This window comes from Carassius carassius, chromosome 11 (genome assembly GCF_963082965.1).
Source record: "Carassius carassius chromosome 11, fCarCar2.1, whole genome shotgun sequence".
Taxonomy (NCBI): Eukaryota; Metazoa; Chordata; class Actinopteri; order Cypriniformes; family Cyprinidae; genus Carassius; species Carassius carassius.
Window position 1 is genome coordinate 17,202,145 of NC_081765.1, and position 22,564 is coordinate 17,224,708.

Consider the following 22,564-nt stretch of genomic DNA (forward strand, 5'->3'; position numbering starts at 1 on the left):
AATATTATCAATGCTGAAAAGAGTTGCACTGGCTAATATTTTTTGGGTAAACTGTGACATATTTTTACAGGATCCTTTGATGAACAAACATTCAAAAGTATGGAAGCACATGGGTAGCGATATTCAATTTGCAATGTAATATGCAAAATGACAATGCAATATGTAAAATGGCAATGCATTTCTGTATTTACATTTACATTTTCCAATACATTTGTGCAACGTTTGGTGCAAAATGAAAATGAAAATTAAATTACATAATTTTCATTTGGAATTTCATACACCAGTTTTAATATGTAAAATGAATACTAATTTTAACGCTTTATAAGTTGCAAAATTAAAATGAAAATGTATTACAGAAATGATTAGATATGTAGGCTATAACATGTTCAAGCAAAAACTGTGGCAAAATGATCATTTAAATGCTATTTTTCTTAAATGCATTAACACATACAGTCAAGACACTTACGATTGCATTTTCATTCAGTGTCCCGCAATGAATGTAGCAAAATTCAATGTGCACATTGAAAATGCATTCCGAGCCGATCACGTGTCCACCCCCTCCCGCCATGTCAATCACTGCGTGAACAAGGCGGGGCTTGCAGAAGGTCTGAGACTCAAATCTCAAGAAGAGGATTCAAGTAAGAGAACATGGACAAGACCGTTCGTCCATGTACGTTTTGATCATTTCGGTTTATGGCTTCAATATTTCATTCGCACTTGTGGGCGGAGTTGAAACGCTCCTTTCATCTGATTGGTCGAACATTAAAAACAGCTAAATGAATATTTATTTATAATAAATTGTTGAATCACCTCTCTAGAAACCCCTGAAACTGCCCATGTACCTTCAAGATAGATCCTTTAAAAGTCATGACATCCACAAAAAAATAAGGAAAAAGAAAAAAAACACACTGTGCTTTGTGATATAAATTATTTATTTACATTACAGAAAAAGGACCCCATCAAGACAAACAAATTAACTATTGGAAATATTACCCATACATAACCAAATAACAGGACTTGTCCTATCATGGCGTCCTAAAATTCTCTGTTTGTGTCCTGTGCCACAGGTGCAAGGCATCATGTGTAGAATCCATCGTCCTCTGATACATCTGCACCATCGTCCTCCATCTCATCATCCAGCAGGATGCAGTGTCTCTGTGGGGATGGAGAGCAAGTTTCTTATTTCCTGTCCTCTATCCAAACTACGTTTCCCATGATTCTCTGCTCACGGGCTCAAATGAGGCGGGTGGAGGCGCGCAGGGTATTTTCAGAGTTGTAGTGCATTGTGTTCTGCTTCTGTCGGTTGATTCTGTTGGTCCGAGGGCACTTCCTGCAGAGGAAGGAAGCAAAAGGCCATCCTTATCATACATATAACTTGCTTCCACCAGGCAACTCTTAAGTTATTTCTAATTAAAACAATATATATATATATATATATATATATATATATATATATATATATATATATATATATATATATATATATATATATATATATATATGAAACTAATTGACCACATTTACTTTTCTGATGTGTAAGTAAATATTACAGGAGATGGGTGAGTTATTTAGTGCTGCTAATGCACACACACTCTTCAACCATGACCTTTCATGGAGTGTAAAGTGTGTTATTCTGCAGACTCCTGCCGGCAGGAAGTCTCACTCTATGAAGAGCTGCGAGTGTGTGCGATCTACCCAGAAGGTAGCTGTCCTCTGCTTTGCTTCGCAGTAGCACATCGTGTGTGATGGAATGCTATGGGGTGTGTGTTTATACTCACCTGGTGATACACAGCACCACTACACATATGATGGCCACCTGCAGAACCCCAATGACAGACGCGATGAGGACATAGCGGAGCTTTCCAGAGCCAGGCACCACATACAGCACATTATACTCCTTAGTGTCACACTGTGGACCACTGAATCCTGAGTGACAGCTGAAGAAAACATAGCATGAAGGAAACACAGCGTTATATCCTTATTAGATTAGATGTGTGTGCTTTAGTCCTCTGTTGATTTATACAGGTTGTTTTAAAGAGACTACTCTCTCTGTAATATCTGTGTTCACACACATACTTCAGTGTTTCTCACTCTTAAAGTTGTTCCTCAGAAACACCTGCTGTTGTACTGCAGCACCTGCCAGAGAGACTCCTGTTCTGTCTTATTATTTCTCTCTAGTCCCTTTTCTCTTGTTTATCTGTGACTATTAATATGAGTTTCAAAACTTGAACAGCCAATTATTTTTTATAAGCTGATGTGTGTAGAATTCCTGTTTAATACCTTCCTCTGTCCCAGTTTAATCTGTAGAGATGACTTGTACATTTAATTTCTTAAAAAAATAAAAAAATGTAACAATCATACAGTGACATTTGGATTTTTTTTTTTTTTTTTTTTTTTTTTGCGAAAGCACCATTTGTTTGTACTACCAATAAAGACCAATATTAATATAGTTACCTAAAGCTAAAACCATAAAACTTAAACATAATTTTATTTCCACTAGTTGCCAATAAGAAAACATACCCCATTTTCATTTAGTTTAACTAAATTTAACTAAACAAAGCACTACAAGCATACAGACAAATTCAGACAGCTAATAAAAACTATAATAATATATAAATGATACTAAAATTACACCGAAGAAAGGGGAGTGTTTGGAAAACACTTTTTTTTTTGTTTTGTTTAATGAGGCAGATCTTGGTTTGAACACTAGGGGGAGATGCAGATCTGTGATACAGTATTGCATTCACATTCAAAGGTGTATGCCTAACACACACACTTTTTCACAATGTATTTTTGTAGATAGTATACACCCTTACGAGAAACATTGTGTATGTGTGTGTACCTGCAGGACGGTGCTGAGAGCATGTTGGGATATTCACAGTCTCCATGAACACAATAGTTCTTATAGTGCTCAGGGCAGGGGATGTACAGCCCTCTTGCCACCTCTGAAACCTCAGGCTTCTCCTCTAGAATTCAAACATAGTGGGTCAGAACAGCTCAAATTCAAGGGCACTTCAAAATTAAAACCAACTTCTTATAATTTAACACCCACCCACCTGTGTAGTCTGTCCTGGCATATTGTCCATCTCCTGCTTTGGTTCCTGTAATCATGTCGCCTACAAGATAGGAATGAATTCAGATGTTAAAATGAACAGATCTGTTGGTTACATAATACAGCACCCCCCCCCATTTGTACACTGTCATTTTGAAGATGATATCAGGGAAATTGCTATATTCCAGAGACTAATGATCATATAAACATGAATGTACTTGATTATATAACAGTGATTTGTAATGTTCATCTTTACATGTGTTCTGTGTTGTTGTCTTATATAAATGTAAATTGAATGGAAGAAGGCATCATGTAGCAATGTAAGAAATTCTATAAAACAATGATAAATGTTTGTTAATCTGTTCTTCATACCCTGGCAGTGACCCAGGAACTTGACCTCGATCCGTTCCTGCCGCTGACACGACGCCTCTTTTACCTGGCAGGGGTTGTCATAGGACCGGCCGTCTGATGCGCACACGGGGTTAAAACTGATGTGGGAGCAGTCGATGTTACAGACGCACCTGTGTTGTGAGAGACCGCATAATAAAATACTAATTACGGACAAATCAAAGACCGTGAAAAAGATCATTAAACACCTGTCAAGATCAAGTGTCACACCTTGTTTGATCAAGCTGTCAGCTAAGAATAACTTTTCACACATCCAAACTGGGGACTTAAAGTAATTTGCTGGAGGAGATTTGGTGTTTACTTCTGATAATGATGTAAACATTTCACTATTCAATTAATATTTTTCAGGGCCTCTTTGGAAATAGTACAACTTTTTTTTGGCCCTTTACCAGATTTTATTCATATATTAGGAGAAAAAGAATAGGAAATGATGGGGAGAAGAGGAGGAAACAGTGTCAAGAAATGTCACAAAACGGATTGTAAGGCTGGTCAGCCAAATGAACAGTGGTGTTCACTCCATGCACTACTCCTCAGCTCTAGAGATGGGAAACAATGTAGATTAAAAGATTGATTAATCAATTCTGATTCACAAAAAAGATTCATTTGGATTATGAAGTTAAAATGGTGTGCAGTACATATGTGTTACTGTGGCTCAGTGAAAGAGCATTGCGTTAGCAGCGCAAAAGGTTGTGGGTTTGATTCCCAGGGAACACATGTTATGTAAAAAAATGTTAGTCTGAATGTTTTTAAGTATACAGCACAACAGAGAAAAATATAAATAACATCTAAACAGCAAATTTTGTCCCACAAACAACATGCTTGCCAGGAAAGGATAGTTTTAAGTATTAAATTTATTCTGTTGCTGAACGATTCAAGTAATGTCTCTAAGTGATGTCACACATTTTTTAGGCCAAAACATTTTTTGTCACATCCAGCAAACATCTCCTCACTATCCTCTAGCTGCTTGTCCCCTGAACACACTGTAAAAAAACGGGGTCTCTCTGGACGCCACAGGCTCCAAAAGAAGAACAAACTGGACTCATCCGCACCACAAAACATGTTCTGTGAGTGTGTTTGGTGTATTAATATTTCTCAAAGGAGTTGACAAGAATTTATTAAGTCTGTATTTTCAATGTTCAGGTTTTTCTGCTAGAATTTCTCTCTAAAGTCTATATGTGTTGTCTGTGTGCCACGGCAGGAACATATTGAGCAGAAATGACAATTAATCTGCCGTCCCCAGTCATTTCTCACTGCAGCAAACAGATGACAGCATAATTATAAATCTGTCATTATTTTTTGTGTATGTGTTTTTTCTTCAACTTCCCTTTTTAATATTTTCACCCTGCCAGTGAGCTTTAGTGATGTACTGAGACGTTTTGTATTCTGGCACTACTGGAATAATGTAAACTGACTACAAAAATAAGATAAAAATATCTGTTTTAAATATAGACATTGACTGAACTGAACTGTGGCGTGGAGTCAACTCAGGGGCAGCTTTGATTGTTTGCCATTGCTAATTAAGATCTGTAATGCATAGTAATTTAGATACATTCCTGGGAATGTTGGATGTTATATAAAAACAGGCACAATGATATTGAGATGTATTTATTGTGAACTAGTAAAGCTCGCTCTCTCTCTCTTTCTCACTCACACACACACACACACTTGCTCTCTAGTATGACCGTCTGTAGTGATCATAAAGTCTAATGTGTCTTGAGAGCATGAATATTTAATGTCGCCTCTCACATTCTCTATGCATACACACAAATTGCAAATGCACTGCATCAACAACAACAACAACAACAACAACAACACACACACACACACACACACACACACACACACACACACACACACACACACACACACACACACACACACAAACTTCCAGTAGCAAATCAAGTAATAATGGCTTTGCAACTGAGTCAAACTGAAGGGTTGAGATTTCCTTGGATGGTAGCCTCTGTGTGTGCGTGATTGTGTTTATCTTGTTGAGTGAGGGGATATGTCTTATTGATTTGTAAAAGTCATGTGGTTTCTGTGTTATTTAAACTTTTCCAGCATGGCCTGTGGGCTTCTTGTATGTCTAGCTGCTCCTTCCTTGCACACTTTAGTCTCTCTCTCTCTTTCAATGGAAGGATTATGATGACTGAGTCTGTACTTTGTGAGAATTAGTCTTGGTTTTGTATCTGTGATAGTTCAATTAGGATAGATGAGGATTTTTGGCTTTTTGATCCCAATGTTTTAAATGTGTGACTTAGTTTATCCATTCATTAATCCACCCATTTCAAGCTTGTTTATAGACGGTTTCATCGGGCACACGCGCCTGGACCTAAGTTAACTTCCGGTCTGTGTTGTGTATATCGGTCTGCCTAGCGGTGCCGTCTACAAACGCAGTTAAAGTCAAGGTGATGAGTAGACTGAAATTGGGCTCAGGTGGTTCTGCTGTGGGATGTGTTTCCCATACATTTATTTATTTTTGGAGACTCGCTACAATTTTAAAACTGATCGATTTTCAAAAAGGCTTCGTTAAATAAACATGAGTAACGTTACGTACTGCACGTTTAATAATAATAATTCCGTACATTTATATGTTTAAATATCAAAACGAGGCACAGGTGTTTTTATATCGCTGTATTTCTGAAGGAAGACTTGCGTGTTATATGCCTGATAAAGCAGCGTGTGAGCGTACCAGCTCTGCTTTGTTTACAGCTGTTACTGGGGAAACCTCTATTTCTCGCGCTTTATGTCTATGCTTTAAAACATCTCCTGCTGGCAAAGAATGAATTAGCATTTTCATTAATTCTGCCCTGATCCATGCAGCAAACATATTTTGTTTGTTATCAAAAAATATATACTCTAGAGGGACTTGGCTGTTGTTATTGATTCTATTTGGAAGTCTACCGGAAGTTAAGTTAGGTCCACAAAAGCGCATGCGCAGTAACATTTGTTTATGTTGTTACCGTTGAAACAGTCTATAAAAAAAATTCTGTATTATGCTTGTTTTTTATTTTATGTAACATGCATTTTAGTACAAAATCTCATGGTTCCTCCCTGGACCATACCGCCCCAAGGAGGATTTAAGAACATTATTTAAAGGGGTCCTATTATGCTCTTATGCAAATTCTTGATCTTGTTTTGGGGGTGTTCTTTTAAGCGAAATGGCAAAAAAAAAAAAAAAAAGCTATACATAACACTGAACATTTATTTATAAACCAGCCTTGGATTCTTATTTTGAAGTGTCCATGCTTTACTACTTTCAGTTGCTCACTAAAAAAGATGAGGGAGATATAATATGCAAAGTGCCGCATTTTGACTTTGAATGTGTAGCGCTCACATTAATTTAATTAAATCATAGCCTTGTGAATTTTAACAAATCACATTAGGCCATATCACGATTCCCGTTTTTCTGCCTGCAAATGTAAAATAAAGTTCTAAAGTCCTAAAGTTATAATTAAGTCTGTCTATCTGTCTGCCTGTCTATCTATAGGCAAATTCACACTGCACTGACAGATGCCCCCGATGACCAGATTACAGCATCTATGTGTCTGTCTCTGTTTATATTCTGTATATCAATAATATTTACCAGATTCAGCTCTAATTCCATTCATTCCAAGAATACATTGTATCAAACTCAAACATTAAGGTGTGAGAAATGTTGATTAGAATTAACAACTCATTTCATACTAAAAATATAATTGAAAATAATTCAGAGCAGTTGAAACATATGGTTCTACACAATACTTCTGTGTGCAAGGTATTTTGTGTGTCCTATTTTAGTGACTTTTAGTGACTGAAATCAATTAATCAATATTACTTCTCTCTCTCTCTCTCTCTTTCTCTCTATTACACACACCCAAGGACTAGGGTCCTAACAGCCAAATCCGGTGCTTGACACTACACTCAATCAATGCACAAACACACACAGACATGTTATTAATGCAGCTTATAGCATTGATTTTTTTTTATAATCTCTCATCTGATTTTTTTTCAGTAATCCTTTCAGATTACACAGGAAGATGGAAAAATGGAGCAAGACAAAAAAAAAGAAGGGCTGCTGAGAGAGGTAGAGTGTTTTTGGTAGAGGAACAGTGAAGTGAGTGAGTCATCTGCAGTCAAGTGTATCAGAGCGAGGTGCCTGTCATGGGACCATCCCTACGACTCAGGCATAAATGCCTCAAATCGTGCTGATATCTCTGAGGAGGGAGAGGCTGGGCTGTTTCATTCTGATGCTTCCAAACTCTCCAGCTCTCCAGCCAGTGCTTGCTGAATCTTTAGTGAATCTGCAGGCTGACATATAATTCCCTTCAGGTGCCCTGAGAGAGATAGGCATGAGGGAGAAAGAGAGGCCTTCTTCTATTAAGATTAAAGGGTAGTGTCCTTCACTCTAGCTGACAGTTTGAGCTGCTCACAGTGCAACGAAAACCTTCTTTCCACATCCACAGGTGGATTTTAAATACTGTATATCATGTGAGTCATGATTTTTTCACACGTTTACAACTAAAATAGATTCTCTAGAAACGATAACCTTTTCTCACTGAATATAGCATGATGATGTTGTTAGAGGAACAAAGTGGATGTTGAGGTTTCTGCCTATTTTTTTATTGAATATTAATGAGTTCCCATTCTAAGCAAAGATTAAATTGTCATAATTAGCCCATTTATTTTGGGCAAGTTTGTAAAGTTCATAATCAAAGAACTGAGATTTGTAAATCTCATATTGTGTTCCATATTCCATATCATGTCTTTGACAGCACCAACCAATCTAAAACAGTCAGTCTGCTTCTGACCAGAGAAAGCATTCAAAGAAAGCATCTCAGTTGTGGGTATTGAGAGTGGAAGAGAGTGCTGGTCATTCACTACCCCAACCTACATTTCCTGATGGTACTGAGACTCGAACGTACGACCTTCAGGTTACAAGTCTGACTCTCTAATGGCCACAACTGCCCCCCACACTTGCCCCCTCAACTGCCCCCACAACTTCCCCTAAAGCCATACGTGTTTGGAACGACATGAGGGTGAGTAAATAATGAACGTTTACATTTTTCTTTTGGTGAACTGTCCCTTTAATCCTTAAATGCATACCTTGGGTCTTTAGAAACTGGGACATCATTAACTACTCTCTACCTCCTTCATTTTTTTTAAAAGATAGACATCAACTTTCTTAGAATTCCTCAATCTATTCATCATAAACAAAGTAACAAGAAAGAATAATAAAATATAAAAGATTGTATGTTTTCCGATAAAAATTTTTTGTAGAAAGTGTATAGGGTCACTAGCTACCTGAGGTATGTAAAGTGTAATTATATTTTTCCTAAGCAACAATAATTAAATATCTGATGACTCAATAAGTGCAATTCACCTTTATTCATCAAGGTGGCACTGTTTGATACTGATGATGTGATGTTTTACTCATAATTACCACAGGCATAAAACAAAAGAATATCATCACCAAAAATGTAATTGGCTTGAATGGCTTTACGGCAGAACAATTACTGTACGCAATGAAATATAAAGGTATTTTTGAGTCAGAAATTTGAAATCCTAAAAATTTGTCACACACAGAAACCTTGCACACTGAGTTCGATGTGTATTAATTAGTTGCAAAATAATAATAATTAAAAAAATATTTCGCAAACCAGCACTGATTGGAGTCTTCAGAGAGTTCCCCCTCAGGAGCAGCGGGATTATCACGGGCAATTCAAAGTTTACTTCAGGATGTCAGTGGCTCAGTTTGATGCTTTTGCTAGCGATACTAGAGCCACATTTAAAAAAGAAGACCACCGATTTCTGTGAACTCATTGTGCAAGGATCTATATACAGTGCTTTGTGCTGCAAGACGAAGTGGATGAACTTGACGATCGCCATTCTTGATTTTGCAGTTTGCTTGTATGGTGGCTTTGAACTGTCAAAACACCTCTCAATATGCTTGCTATGTATGCAAAAAACAGTAAATTAACATAAAAAAAAACATGGCATGGCATTCTTTTTTTTCTGTTTTTGTGATATTAGTTATCCTACAGGCTGTTTTTGTGCTCACCAGACATCTTCAGCATCCTCATCACACTCAGCCCCAAACTGGCAAATGTCACAGGTGGACGTCTCTTTCTGTCCATTCTCCGCCGAACCCTCGTTCCCTGCTTGGATACATAAAGACGAGACAAGACAACATAAGCTATCAAATGTCTGACAAATATTACTTGGGGCAAGATGAGCAGGCATTCACAGTCCGTCTCTCAATCTCTCTCTTCCTCTCACACAAACATGCATAAATAGATGGAGAAACAGAGGACAGACAATTCTCATTCAGTCTTTGTCTCTGGCTCTCATGAGAAGTTCAAATCCCCCACTGATCTTTCCTCAGTCTCACCCCTCATTTCATCATGATGATTTCTGATTTGGCGCTCCTGCTCCCTGGTGATAGATTCTTCCCTGGAGCCGAAGCTTAAAGCCCCTCGCTATCGCATATCTGCCCTCATCAGTGGACAGGGAAAAGCAATCCCGTACGTCATGGAATTTAAATAACATCTCCTCCTCAGAGGATCATTGCTCCCCTTTGGACCCTGACCCTCCATTATGAGGTACTATTTTTAAAACTTAGACTGCAAAGACAAAAAGATGAAAAAATAAATGCAGGTAGTATTCTGCACTTCCATGCAAAGAACAATGTTAAAGTCACAGGTGTTACTGTTTCGCCATTTGTCTTTCTATTGATTCTCTTTTAAGTTTTTCTTTTCTTTCATTTTGGTCTAGTTGACAACTACAAATACAAGCTTTGCACTGACACTGTGTCCTTTCACAGATCAAAGATTAAACAAATCTATGTTTTTTGAATCCCAAACTGTTTTAATTCAGGAATATCACATGAAAAAGAGTTATGTTGTTCCTAATTTTCAGACCAACAGTACAACCAATTTTCTACTAAAGTGCATGGAACCGTCAATATTAAGTAATATTAACAGTATAATACTGTTAACAAAGTTAATATTAACTTACATTTTAGACACAATTTTGGCAGTTATTTTGTGAATTTTTAATCTTTGCCAGTGAAAATGCTCCAAATGAGTAGTTTGGTATCAAAATGTTTCAAAATCAAGTGCTGTGTTTTGTTGCTGAATGAATCAGTTTTCTGACAAATCATTTGAATGAATAATTCAATTACTCATAGTAATTTTTTTTTGTCTTCAATGAGTTATTATTTTGAATGAATCACTTGAGTGAATGACTCATCGCCTCACTCTTACAGAGGAGCTTTGTTCCTGAACAAGTCAGTATTTTTAATGAATCGCTTGAGAGAACGATTCAAAGACTCACTCAAAAAAGTCACTTAACACCTACTGTCATAGCGATGTAACGTGCAGAACTAAAAATACCCACCACTTATACACAGACTGTCTGGAAGACACCAAACAGACAATCATGGAAACAAACAATAAAAAGTACAAGAAAATCAATGAAAAAGATTAAAATAAACTGATTATAAGATTTATTTTTATCACTTTTTTTTTTTTATGTGAACGCAATGGCTAACATTGATTTCACAAACATGCACTAATAGATCAAGCTTTGCTTCAAACACATCTTCTGTCCAACATCATGAGCATGAGCACCCAGCTTCTCTCTGATGTGCGGCTGCATGGACCCAAGGGTCTGGAAATGAGAAACGTCTCAGATGGAAGGGGCAGTAACAGTTATCTCCATCTCTCGGTTAGATGGACCTTCTGAATTGACTTTCCCTTTCCCAGAAACACAGTCGATCACCAACCCCCTCTGTTTTCATCTACAACCGCTGCAAAAAAAGATGTATAGCTTGTATACCTGTTTATGTATATCTCCGATGTGTGTGAAAACCCTAGGTCAATGATTGATTAAATGCATATGTTTTGTGGATAATGGCTACAGACATCTTAAGTCTTATGTTATTGTTATTGATTAAACTTTTAAGCGCTTTTCAGGTATAACGCAAAGACATTTAAGGTTATGAAACATTAAAATGTAGTAATCCTAACACATACTGAGCAGAGGAATAGGTTTTGCTTTAAATGGTGGAAGGAAATGAGATACTCAAATAAACAGAAGATAGATGGTGAGTGTCCAAGAAAATGTCTCTTAATGGGACAAACCTACTTGTGAAGAAACTAAGGAGAAAGGTGGGGTGGATTTAGGGCACAACATGGGCTGTCAGACAGATGATGAATGAAGCCACCCATCTCCTGAACAGTGTATGGAAACTGACCTTCACAAACAGGGCGTATCAGTGTGTGTGTGTGTGTGTGTGTGTGTGTGTGTGTGTGTTATCTAACAGATATTATCTAACTTATCTTTGCTTATAAACATGATTGTTCTACAGAGTACATTGTTTCATTTTACCCTATTTGCAAATTCTCTGAGATAAATTATATTGTTTTATACATAAGCATGAGATGGAAATGAATTCCATTTGATTCTTTTGAGTGGTATTCATCGCAATGCATACAATGAATGAATGGATGGATGATACAGTAACTCCTGGGTCATTTAGTGAAGAGCAGCTCAGATTAACACAAACACACACACAATTTGTGAAATGGTAGGGGTTTAGAACATCACAGTTAAGCATTTGCTCAAACAGTGAAAAGCTCTCCCTGGACTCGAAAAGGTCAAATTATACCATGTATATTATGTTGCATTTTGAAGATGAATTATTACAATGCAATGTTGTATTAGAATATAAGGGAAAAAAACATCCCACAACCCCCTGAAGAGATGCCACCACACAAGAACATGCTGAGGTCTTAAGGGACACAAAGGTCAAGTGAACCTCCACAGATGGAGGGGACACATTACATCTTTGAATCAATAGACAATGTAGGAAGCATAATGCTTACAGCGGAAAGATGATAGCCCGAAAGAGGATCTTTTGATTTCCACTGATCTCCACAAACTAATGATGCCGCTTCTATATGGTGAATGTCATTTAAGTTTTCATGCATGAGTAACAGAGTCATCTTACTTTCTTTAAAAGAATCTCCAGAGTGATGAAAATTGTCTTGTTCCTTCTTTTGTACTGCAGTAATGTGACTTTTTTTTTTCTGGCAATGATTTCAAATTTCATGGAATGAGGTGTTCGGTTTCAACACATTGCTGAATGCTAACCCTTTTTAAATTTTTATTAATCTTATTGTTTTAATTTATTTTTCCCAAAACAAAAGGATCTTTTTTATTTTTAATTTTTACAAATATAGTACCAGGCTCTCAATGCTTTAATCATGTGGCCATCACCTAGTCTTCACCACACTAGGTCCACTAAAGCCTACTTCACACAAACAAGGCTGTTTGAGTGTCCTGGTCCCATTAGGAAAAGCATGTCGTAAAACCCCTTTGGCACTTTGCCTCTTCTATCCACACCTGACAGCCTAGAAGACCTTGCCAATGACCCATTTGCGCATGTAATTACAGCAATCCACTGATGATGGTGGCGCAGAGCAAAGGTGTCTAATTTTGTGGAGTGCTCCCGAGGCCATTTTCTTCCACTGGTTGACAGCTTTTGGAGAGCGCTTTGAAAGCCAGATGAGGGTTTGAATTGGCAAGAGAAGTAATGTGCCATTGTGTGAAATTCAGGAAAGGAGGCCCAAAATGGGCTGCCCTTCTTCGAGGGATTAGGGAAGAAGAATTAAGAAAGGAATTAGGACTCAAAACTTCTTTTTTTCCAGCTTTGACCAGATTAAGTGCTGCTCACTGAAAGTCATCCATTAAGCGCTAAAAGACCCAGCAGAAGATCTACGAATTGGTTGGGTCAACCGTGTAAAATAAACACATAGACATTTAACATACCACTCAGTAAGACTCTTACAATTGAATCACATACTGTACATTAGACACCCAATACATAAACACCATCTCACTTGCATTTGATACAGCTGTACAATGTCTAAAGCTTTCCATTATCCTCCCATGAGAAGTGCTGCGAGGTTCAGAGCCTCTTACATTCACACACAAACAAACACGTGTGCTGATCTCCGCCTCTGACTATGATCTGCCCCGATGGCACCCATAATAACACTTGTAATGGAGCCGCTCTCAGATATATGATGGAAGAAGAGTGCAGGAGAGAAGATGAAGAGTTGAGGATGATGAGAAATGAGAAGTAAATAGGATGGAGAGAACATCAAATGGCATTTGTGTTATGTAGCAAGGAGAAAGAATGAAAGAAAAAAACAACAACAAAGTAAACTTGACAATGACGGAGAGCATTTGAAAACAGGTGAAGGATGAGAGACATTAAGAGAGACTGAGAGAGACAAAACACACACACACACACACAAAAAAAAACACACAAATGGACAGTAAGAAAGAGACAGAAAAAAAACATCTTCAGCAGCCAAGCGGTCGATGGGCAGTCAATAAAGTGTGACTTTCTGCAAGCTAAGAAGCCGGCCTTGATGAGGGGATCTTTGCATTAGTGGCCACAGCAACTAGTGCTTTAACCCGCTGGATGACCTTCTCTAAACCACAATCTCATATTAGACCATTAGATGCCCCATATTAAATATAAAAACGTTTTGTAAGGATTCATTACATGCCCAGCTGTGGAAAAAAGAAAGATAAGGCTCCCTGACAGCTTTCTGCTAGATTGAACTCCTTCATAATACTGTTGTGTTGAAAAATAACAGACTTGAACTAAAGGTTCTTTACATTGGAAAAAGTTTCCACTTTATATTTTTTTAAATCGTGTATTTGACAGTGATATTAAATTATTAGTGTTTTCAAATAATAAACTGAATTAAGCATTAGATGAAGGCAAGGAAATGTACATTTAAAAATAGAGGAAATGGGCAATGTAGAATTTAAATATTCAATATCTACATAAAATGCTGACAGTAATATGCAAAAAATCCATAATGTCAGCCAATGACCAATATGGTTCCATGCATATTGTATTTCTAAATTCTGTACTAGGAAGCATGGGGAAAAATGTATCGATAAATCTGGAATTTGAACAAACATGCAGTTCATTTCATCAGCTAGCACTGCTCAAGTCAACTTATAAAGTTTTTAATGCCAGAAATAAAACATTTTACATATATTTGTATAAAATATTGGCTAATTTATATGAACTATTATTATTAAATAATCTTCCAGCACACCCCCTGCTGCAGTGGATTGTGATTGTCCAAGCAGCAAGATTCTGGCACCCTGTCTTTCCATTTAAACTCCCAGACACTGTGGGGTGGCACAGAGAGCAGCTGAGATATTCCAGCGCTGTGGGTGCCAGTCTTTGCCATCGAGCCCCACTAATCCCTCTGGCACCACAGTGCCAATCTTTCAATCCAGTGTTACCTGCTGATCTTTAGAAAAGATCCAAATCAGTAGAGCAAAGCAAGTTGCTGGTAAACTAGAGATAGCAGCTAAAACCTGTTCCAGAAAGGACTGAATAAAATATGACAGAACTAGTTTAATATGTTCTCTTACATAAAAATGCTATGTTTCATTCATTTTGTTCTGATTGTCTATTTATAAAAGTGCAATGTTATTTTCCCTGAAGCGGATCTTATGAACTCATTTGACAATGGAATAATTAGTGAGAAATTCCACCTCAATAGAACAACAACTAGTTTTTCTGTTTCAAGTTAAAGGTCCTTTCTCAACTCAAAGGAATATGGATTCGTTGCTCAGAGACCTAAACCAAATTTAGATACTGGCCTTTAACAACATGTGCGCACCAGGGAGCTTGTAACACCCAACAGCCAATGCACAAACGAAAAGCAAATGAAAACAAATGAAAGCATTTTAACAAGAGATTTTCCTACTTAGCAATCTTACATGAGAAAGGTGCACAACTGCACCTGTATTTAGAGCTAACCACTTGTGATCAGATCACATCAAACTAAAAAATTCCAAAATACCAGTTATAAACAGGGTCTAAGTCAGAAAATCACTAGCAGTTTCCTAAATCAGCTTCAAAAGTCTGGACAACAAAACAATTTAATCATCATATATGCTGTATGTATGCTTCCAGCCCAAAAGTAACCATGTTCCAGGTATTAACAAAGAAGTGTGAAATTCTTTTCCATTCCAAAACACCTCCAGCTCCAGCACAAACTCCAGACTCAAACCCAGCGGACCTCCTCTTTGCTCCTCCACACTTTCTTTTCAAAGACAGTCAAACAAATGAACAACCTCAGCGAATTTTGCAGATGCATCCCAGGATAAATGAGCCTTTAAGAATCGAAAGCTCTATAAACAACCAAGCCGTTAGATGTTCAAACACTGAGGTGTGTCTCCAAGGAGTTCAGGTTTAGATAGTTCCAGTATTTGGGAGTTGGAGACAGCTGTTATGATGAGTATTTCTGCCCCACTGAGGGATGATGCTTTACTGATTTTAACCAGAACAGATTGCAGTCGGTTTCGTTTTTTAAATGCACTCAAGAAATGAAGCTCACTATTGTCAGGAAATAGTGTCCTCGGAAGATCCATGATTGGAAAGGGATTAAACTCCTCATAGATGCAGCCGCTGAAAGACGAGACTATTTTCCCCAGTTACTGTATTAATGCCTCTGGTGTTCCCTTCTGTCTACGTCTTATCTTCTTTTCCATACGTTACATTTTCTTTCTCATCTCCTGGAATGTGAATCTTCATATGCTATGTTGATATAATTTACTCTGTCTATTGGCAGAAGAAATTAAAATAACTCTTTGTGTGTGACTTCTGTTCGGTTCTATTGTATGGATATAAGTCAAAATGAACTCTGCTCTTTTCTTTCACTGTCTCTTGGGACCTTAAGGCCATTTTGCCACTTCCTGCCATGGCTCATCAATCACAATGTCTCCTGACCCGTCTAGCGCACCAATCTCCATATAATCCCACCATAACTGTGAACGGCTTCATCTTTTGTGTCTAGTGTGATTCCTGTTCATCCTCTCACACTTTCCCATTCTCCCCAGCCTGCCCATATCATTGAATTGTATTTCCCAAAATCAATTTTTAATAGTAATCCCTTTCTGCCCCAAGGATGACCCACATTAAAACAGCACATTTATTTTTGAGCGACAGAAGGTTCACACAGCGCCCAATACACCTTTGTCTCATTTGATTTGGTGCCTTCCACATTTACCTGAGATTTACATTTCATCTGCAAAGACCCTGACTATATTAATAACTTCCGAAGGTATTTGCCAGAGCTCAAAACGAATCGAAAATGAGTAGATGCTGCCATAAAATGATTTCATTTTCCCTCTTGTTGGAGCTGGAAATAGCTTAGTCTCTAAAATGATTTGCCACAAAGGCAACAAGTACATTTTCGTACATTAAGGAAGCACTTTTTGTTCTGCTTGTCTCTCAGCTGTGGAGAATAAGGACACTGAAAAAGGAGGTTTGAATTGACATAATTTAATCATGCATGTTATTCCACACAAATCAATTAGGTTACATTAACTGATTTTTTCCTCCTCAGTTTAGTTCGCTTATTCTTTGTCAGAAAACATCACTTGTTCATGTACATTCAACTTAACCTAATAAGATTTTTTTGGACCTATTCAGCAGCCTCAACATGATTTTATGTCTGCCCACAACATGATCTGCCCACAACATGATCAAAATGAATTACATTACTAGGTACTACCAACTAACTATCTACAGTACCAACTAGAAATAGTATTTAGCCATGTTAAGTAATAAAATAGAGCATAGGGTAAAGAAACATTCAGTACCCCATCTTTATGGACCAGAAGTGGTTTTAAATTGAATTATAACTGGACATTAAAGTCTGCAGGAGTGCACACGTTTGCTTCTTTCCATCTCTCCATAATATAAGTAGCCTAATTCATACGTTAATATTAATTTAACAGATAAACTATTACATTTGTCATCCTTCAATTATTGGTTCAAAATAGGTTTCAGTATTAGAAATAGTATATCAACCTAATAATCCAAGATAAAACGCCACTCTCTCATTGAAGCTAGGTTATGGAAAGGTTTTCCCAGTCCAATAGATTTTTCAATAGGGCTTTTTCATCAGATGAACTTATGAATTATATCTGTTGTGATGTTTTCGAAAAGTATTTTCCAGCCGCAGGGACACATAATGATAAACAGTGCATCTAACTCAGTATGCACTGCAGAACAGAAACAGTGCACATGTTCACACTCAGCTTGAATGCTAAGCACACAAACTCTGAGCACAGCCAGACACTTTTCCTAAGTCTTCACCTCCCATTCCAGACAGCACTGCGACCGTCTTTATCGCAGCAGCTGAAACGGGGAGATTAGATTATTCTCTTTCTCAATCCTCTAAACTTGTTACCATGGTGATAGCATGATGACTGAGGAAGGTCCTCACCCAGATATGGCCGTGCAGCTGACTATCGTCACCTCAAGAACATGAGGTCATTAATTTCCCTTCGGTAAATGCTGCAGAGTATTTTAGAACAGTTTAAGGCACCACTTAACGACCATTTTTATGTGAAAAATCAAATGTGGTCGACCGCAGCTGCAAAGACCAAATAAATACACAACGAAAACCCAAAGCACACAACCTTAAAGACAGCTTCCTGTGTCTGTGTTGTCTGTATTGATTATAGAAAATCTACCAAAATTAAATACATAATGGATCCTTGAAGGAGAGCACTGGATACACAGTAAATGGATTACATTTGGAAGTAATTAGAAATAATGAAGTGCTGCTGGAGCCGTACTGCTGCAGTTTTGACAGCTGAAGTGATACAGCGATTAATCACTGAATAAAATCGGGTGTTTGAAGAAGATGTTTGCATGTTTTCCTGCATTAAAAGCAAGAAGAAATAAATAAATACAATAAAATAACAATAGAAATAAACAGATACAAAACATTTTTAGTAGTTTCGTCATCATGTAATCACCTGCATGCCATATATATTTTTTATTGGATCCCAAAAGGAGAAAACTAACGCTAAGTAAAATAACTTAATTAGATCTAATGAGATCTCAGGTGATTTCTCTAGTCCTTTTCCAAGTCTGTCTTTAAACATTATAACTGCAATTAAATTAAATTAAGCAACAGCAACCACAAAAACTCAATTTAATGTTTTAAACAAGGGGTCAATGTTTGGCTGGTTAGCATGACCACATTAGTCCCCACCACACTAATGACAGAAAGTCATGGTAGCTTATTTTTTTTCAGGAATGAAAACAAGGCTGTGAGGCATAGAGGTACAGTGAATTCAATGGATTGTACTGTTGATTAACAACATACTGACTGACAAAAGGTATATAAAAAAAAAAACTCTAATAAACAGCTTTGAGGGTTGTGAGTTATGAAAATTGCATGATCTACAACCTTTATACAGTGCATGCCACAGCCACTATTTTATCCATATTAAATTCAACATGGTGTCTAACCTGTTTAAGGTCTATTAGTGTCACTAATAGCGCCTCTGTGGCCCTTTCTGACCGAACACAGCGGGAACCATCACCCGAATATTAGTTCCGCCCGGACTCTTTTCTCACACGGACCCAGTACTTTTCCGTCTCAGCTGTGGCTTATCATCTCATTAGTTATTGCCTTTAATAGGCGCAGACTTTCTTTGTTCATTGCGAAGTCTTATCGTTCCCTATGGTCGTAATTCTGAGCATTTATCTCTGTGTTGGATTTTCTGTGTATTACTCTGGACTGTGTACCCCGTTGACGATTACTGCTGCCTGCCATTGCGACCATTGCCTATCTATTGAACTGTGTTCCAGATTACCTACGTTGTTCCTGTTTTCTGGTGATTATTCCTGCCTGTTGACGATTCTAAATAAAGCCTTGCGGATGGATTCGAATGTCTCTGACTCCGTGTTACAGAAGACTTCGCCACCTCAGGATCCAGCGACTTTAGATCGAGTGGTTACTGATTTGACACGACAAGCCTCCCTGTTGACTGTGCATCACCAACAGTTAGATCGGCTGACCACCATGACCGAGGAATTGGTGCGGTCTATGCGGTCGCTCCCACAGGCTGTGCCACAAGATCTCACTGCAGGCCCCACCGCGCCGCCTTCTGCGGTCTTCACCACGGGAATCCACGCACCCCGCTTGGCACTTCCAGAGAAATATGACGGCTCCCCAGGCAAGTGCAGGGGCTTTCTTATGCAGTGTGCCATCTATGTGAACTCGCTGCCGCCGGGCTCAGTGACAGAGGATGGCAAGGTTTCCCTCGTCTGCACCCTTCTCACCAGTAAGGCCTTGAGCTGGGCAACGGCTTTGTGGGAGGGCCAGCAGATGGTTTTTCCGTCGTATTAGCACTTTCTCACCAAATTCCGGGAGGTGTTTGACCACGCTGAGGATGGCAAGGAGGCGGAGGAGGAACTATTAAACCTTCGCCAGGGATCTTCCACCGCTGCGGATTACGCTCTCACGTTTCGCACGCTAGCAGCCCAGGCGGGCTGGGAAGGAAAACCCCTTAAGACCATGTTCCGTCGAGGGCTTCGCACGGACCTGCAGGCTGAGCTCGCTTGTCGGGATGAGAGCAAGACTTTGGAGGAGTATATGGAGACCAGGAGTATATGGACCATCTGCTCCGCTCTCGCAGGAGTCGTCAACCACGATTACCTCTCGCCTCACCCCAGTCTTCGGCTCACGCCCTGGAGGAGCCCATGCAAGTGGGATTTTCCCGCCTCTCTGATGAGGAGTGCGAGAGAAGGATGAGAAATCGTCTATGCCTCTACTGTGGTCAGTCTGGTCACTTCCGAGCTCAATGTTCCGCTCGTCCTCCTAGAACCACCAGCACTCGGGTAAGCCACAATTCCTTGTCACCCTCTCTCTTGTTGGATGTGTGCTTGATCATCCACGGCCGCCACATCAAGACTAAAGCCTTTATTGACTCAGGGGCGGCCGGTAACTTTATTGACCAAGACTTTGTTAATCGCCATCGCATATCTCTTGTTCCATGTGACCCTCCTATGGCGGTGGCAGCCCTGGATGGAAGACCACTAGGTGCTGGAAAGATCTACCACATCACTGAGGCCATCACACTGATCACCAGCTCCCTGCACACCGAGACCATCCAGCTCCATGTCACTCAATCACCTCACCACGCCATTATTCTTGGCCACCCCTGGCTCACCCTCCACAATCCACAAATTTCCTGGAAGGATCAGGACATCATCCAGTGGTCCCAATCTTGTCTCCAGCGGTGTCTCAAATCCCCACAGAGGAACCATCACGTGGTCCCAGTTCCCCAACCTCAAGGTCAACCCCCGCAGGACCTTCCCGAGGTTTACTGGGATTTCCACTCGGCATTCAGCAAATCCCGGGCCACCCAGCTTCCACCTCATCGGGACACGGATTGTGCCATCAAGCTCTTACCTGGAGCCACGCTCCCCAAGGGTCGTGTATACCCCCTGTCCCAACCCGAGACTCTGAGCATGCAGCAATACATCGACGAAGAACTCGCCAAGGGGTTCATCCGACCCTCCACCTCACCTACCTCGGCGGGCTTCTTCTTCGTAAAAAAAAAAGACGGATCCTTGCGTCCCTGCATCGACTACCGAGCCCTCAACGAAGTAACCACCAAGTACCGTTATCCCCTACCCTTGGTACCCTCAGCCCTGGAACAACTCCGCACTGCCCGTATCTTTACCAAGCTCGACCTGAGATGCGCCTACAATCTCATTCGCATCCGGGCAGGTGACGAGTGGAAGACGGCCTTCTCCACGACAACTGGCCACTATGAATATCTGGTCATGCCCTTCGGTCTGTCCAACAGTCCCTCCGTCTTTCAGGCCCTTATCAATGATATTTTCCGAGATATGCTCAACAAGTGCGTCATAGTCTACATTGACGACATACTGATCTACTCCAACACCCTGTCTGAACACGTTCAACACGTACGAGCTGTGCTCCAAAGATTAATCCAGAATCAGCTGTACGCCAAACTCTCTAAGTGTGCCTTCCACCTCTCCACCGTCTCCTTCTTAGGATACATCATCTCTGCTGAGGGAGTCACGATGGATGACAGCAAGGTTTCCGCCGTGCTACACTGGCCTCGTCCCCAAACCGTCAAGGACCTCCAACGTTTCCTGGGGTTTGCCAACTTCTATCGAAGATTCATCCGAGGTTTCAGTCAAGTAGCAGATCCTCTAACTTCTCTCACTCGCAGTGGAGGTGGATCCAATAAGCTGGCATGGTCTACGCTCTGCGAGAGAGCGTTCCAAGATCTGAAGACTCGTTTCACCTCGGCTCCCATCTTGAAACACCCAAACCCCCGACGTCAGTTCACTGTGGAGGTGGATGCCTCCAGCACAGGTATCGGAGCAATACTGTCACAACGCCAGGGAACCCCAGAGAAATTGTACCCGTGTGCCTACTACTCTCGCAAACTCAATCCCGCGGAACGTAATTATGACGTCAGGGACAGAGAACTGTTGGCCATGAAAGCGGCCCTGGAGGAATGGAGACACTGGATGGAGGGCTCGACCATGCCCTTTCTCATTCTAACCGACCACAAAAACTTGGAGTACTTGAGAACCGCCAGACGTCTCAATGCCCGCCAGGCCAGATGGTCGTTATTCTTCTCCAGGTTTCTCTTCACTATAACCTATCGGCCCGGGTCCAAGAACGGTAAGGCGGCCGCACTCTCCCGCCAATACGACTTGTCCCAATCAGACACCTCTCCGGCTACCATCATTCCCATCTCCCAGATCGTCTCCCCCGTGCAATGGGACATCATGGCCGAGATCACTGAGGCCCTAGAAACAGACCCTGCTCCTCCGGAATGCCCTCCTGGACTGACCTACGTCCCCGCTCCCCTACAGCATCGCGTACTGACACTGATCCACGAGAATCCCAGCGCCGGCCACCCCGGCGTCCAGGCGACCAGGGAACTCGTTCTCAATAAGTTCTGGTGGCCTTCCATGACTCAACAGATTCTAACCTTCGTCAAGGAATGTGTCACATGCAACCAAACCAAATCCCTACGCCAGTGCCCTGCCGGTCTGCTCCAGCCTCTCCCTATCCCAGAAAGCCCATGGTCCCACCTGGCCGTCGACTTCATGACCGACTTGCCCCCTTCTCACCACAACACCGTGATCCTCACCATCATTGACCGGTTCTCAAAGTCATGCCGCCTCATTCCGCTTCCCAAACTTCCCACTGCATGGGAGACGGC

At 40.1% G+C, this 22,564-nt stretch overlaps 1 protein-coding gene across 1 annotated transcript in view; it reads right to left on the bottom strand.

The window, feature by feature from the left end:
- Window positions 1–862: 862 nt before the first annotated feature.
- The window catches only part of LOC132152929 (tomoregulin-2-like), a 66,616-nt gene continuing 44,914 nt past the window's right edge, over window positions 863–22,564 (bottom strand). The window contains exons 5-10 of the mRNA XM_059561930.1: window positions 9,501–9,600; window positions 3,425–3,573; window positions 3,057–3,116; window positions 2,843–2,966; window positions 1,779–1,937; window positions 863–1,330 (exon numbers count right to left, since the gene is read on the bottom strand). Of these exons, the coding sequence (XP_059417913.1) occupies window positions 1,234–1,330; window positions 1,779–1,937; window positions 2,843–2,966; window positions 3,057–3,116; window positions 3,425–3,573; window positions 9,501–9,600 (689 nt within the window). The 3' untranslated portion in view covers window positions 863–1,233. The remainder of the gene's footprint in view (window positions 1,331–1,778; window positions 1,938–2,842; window positions 2,967–3,056; window positions 3,117–3,424; window positions 3,574–9,500; window positions 9,601–22,564) is intronic.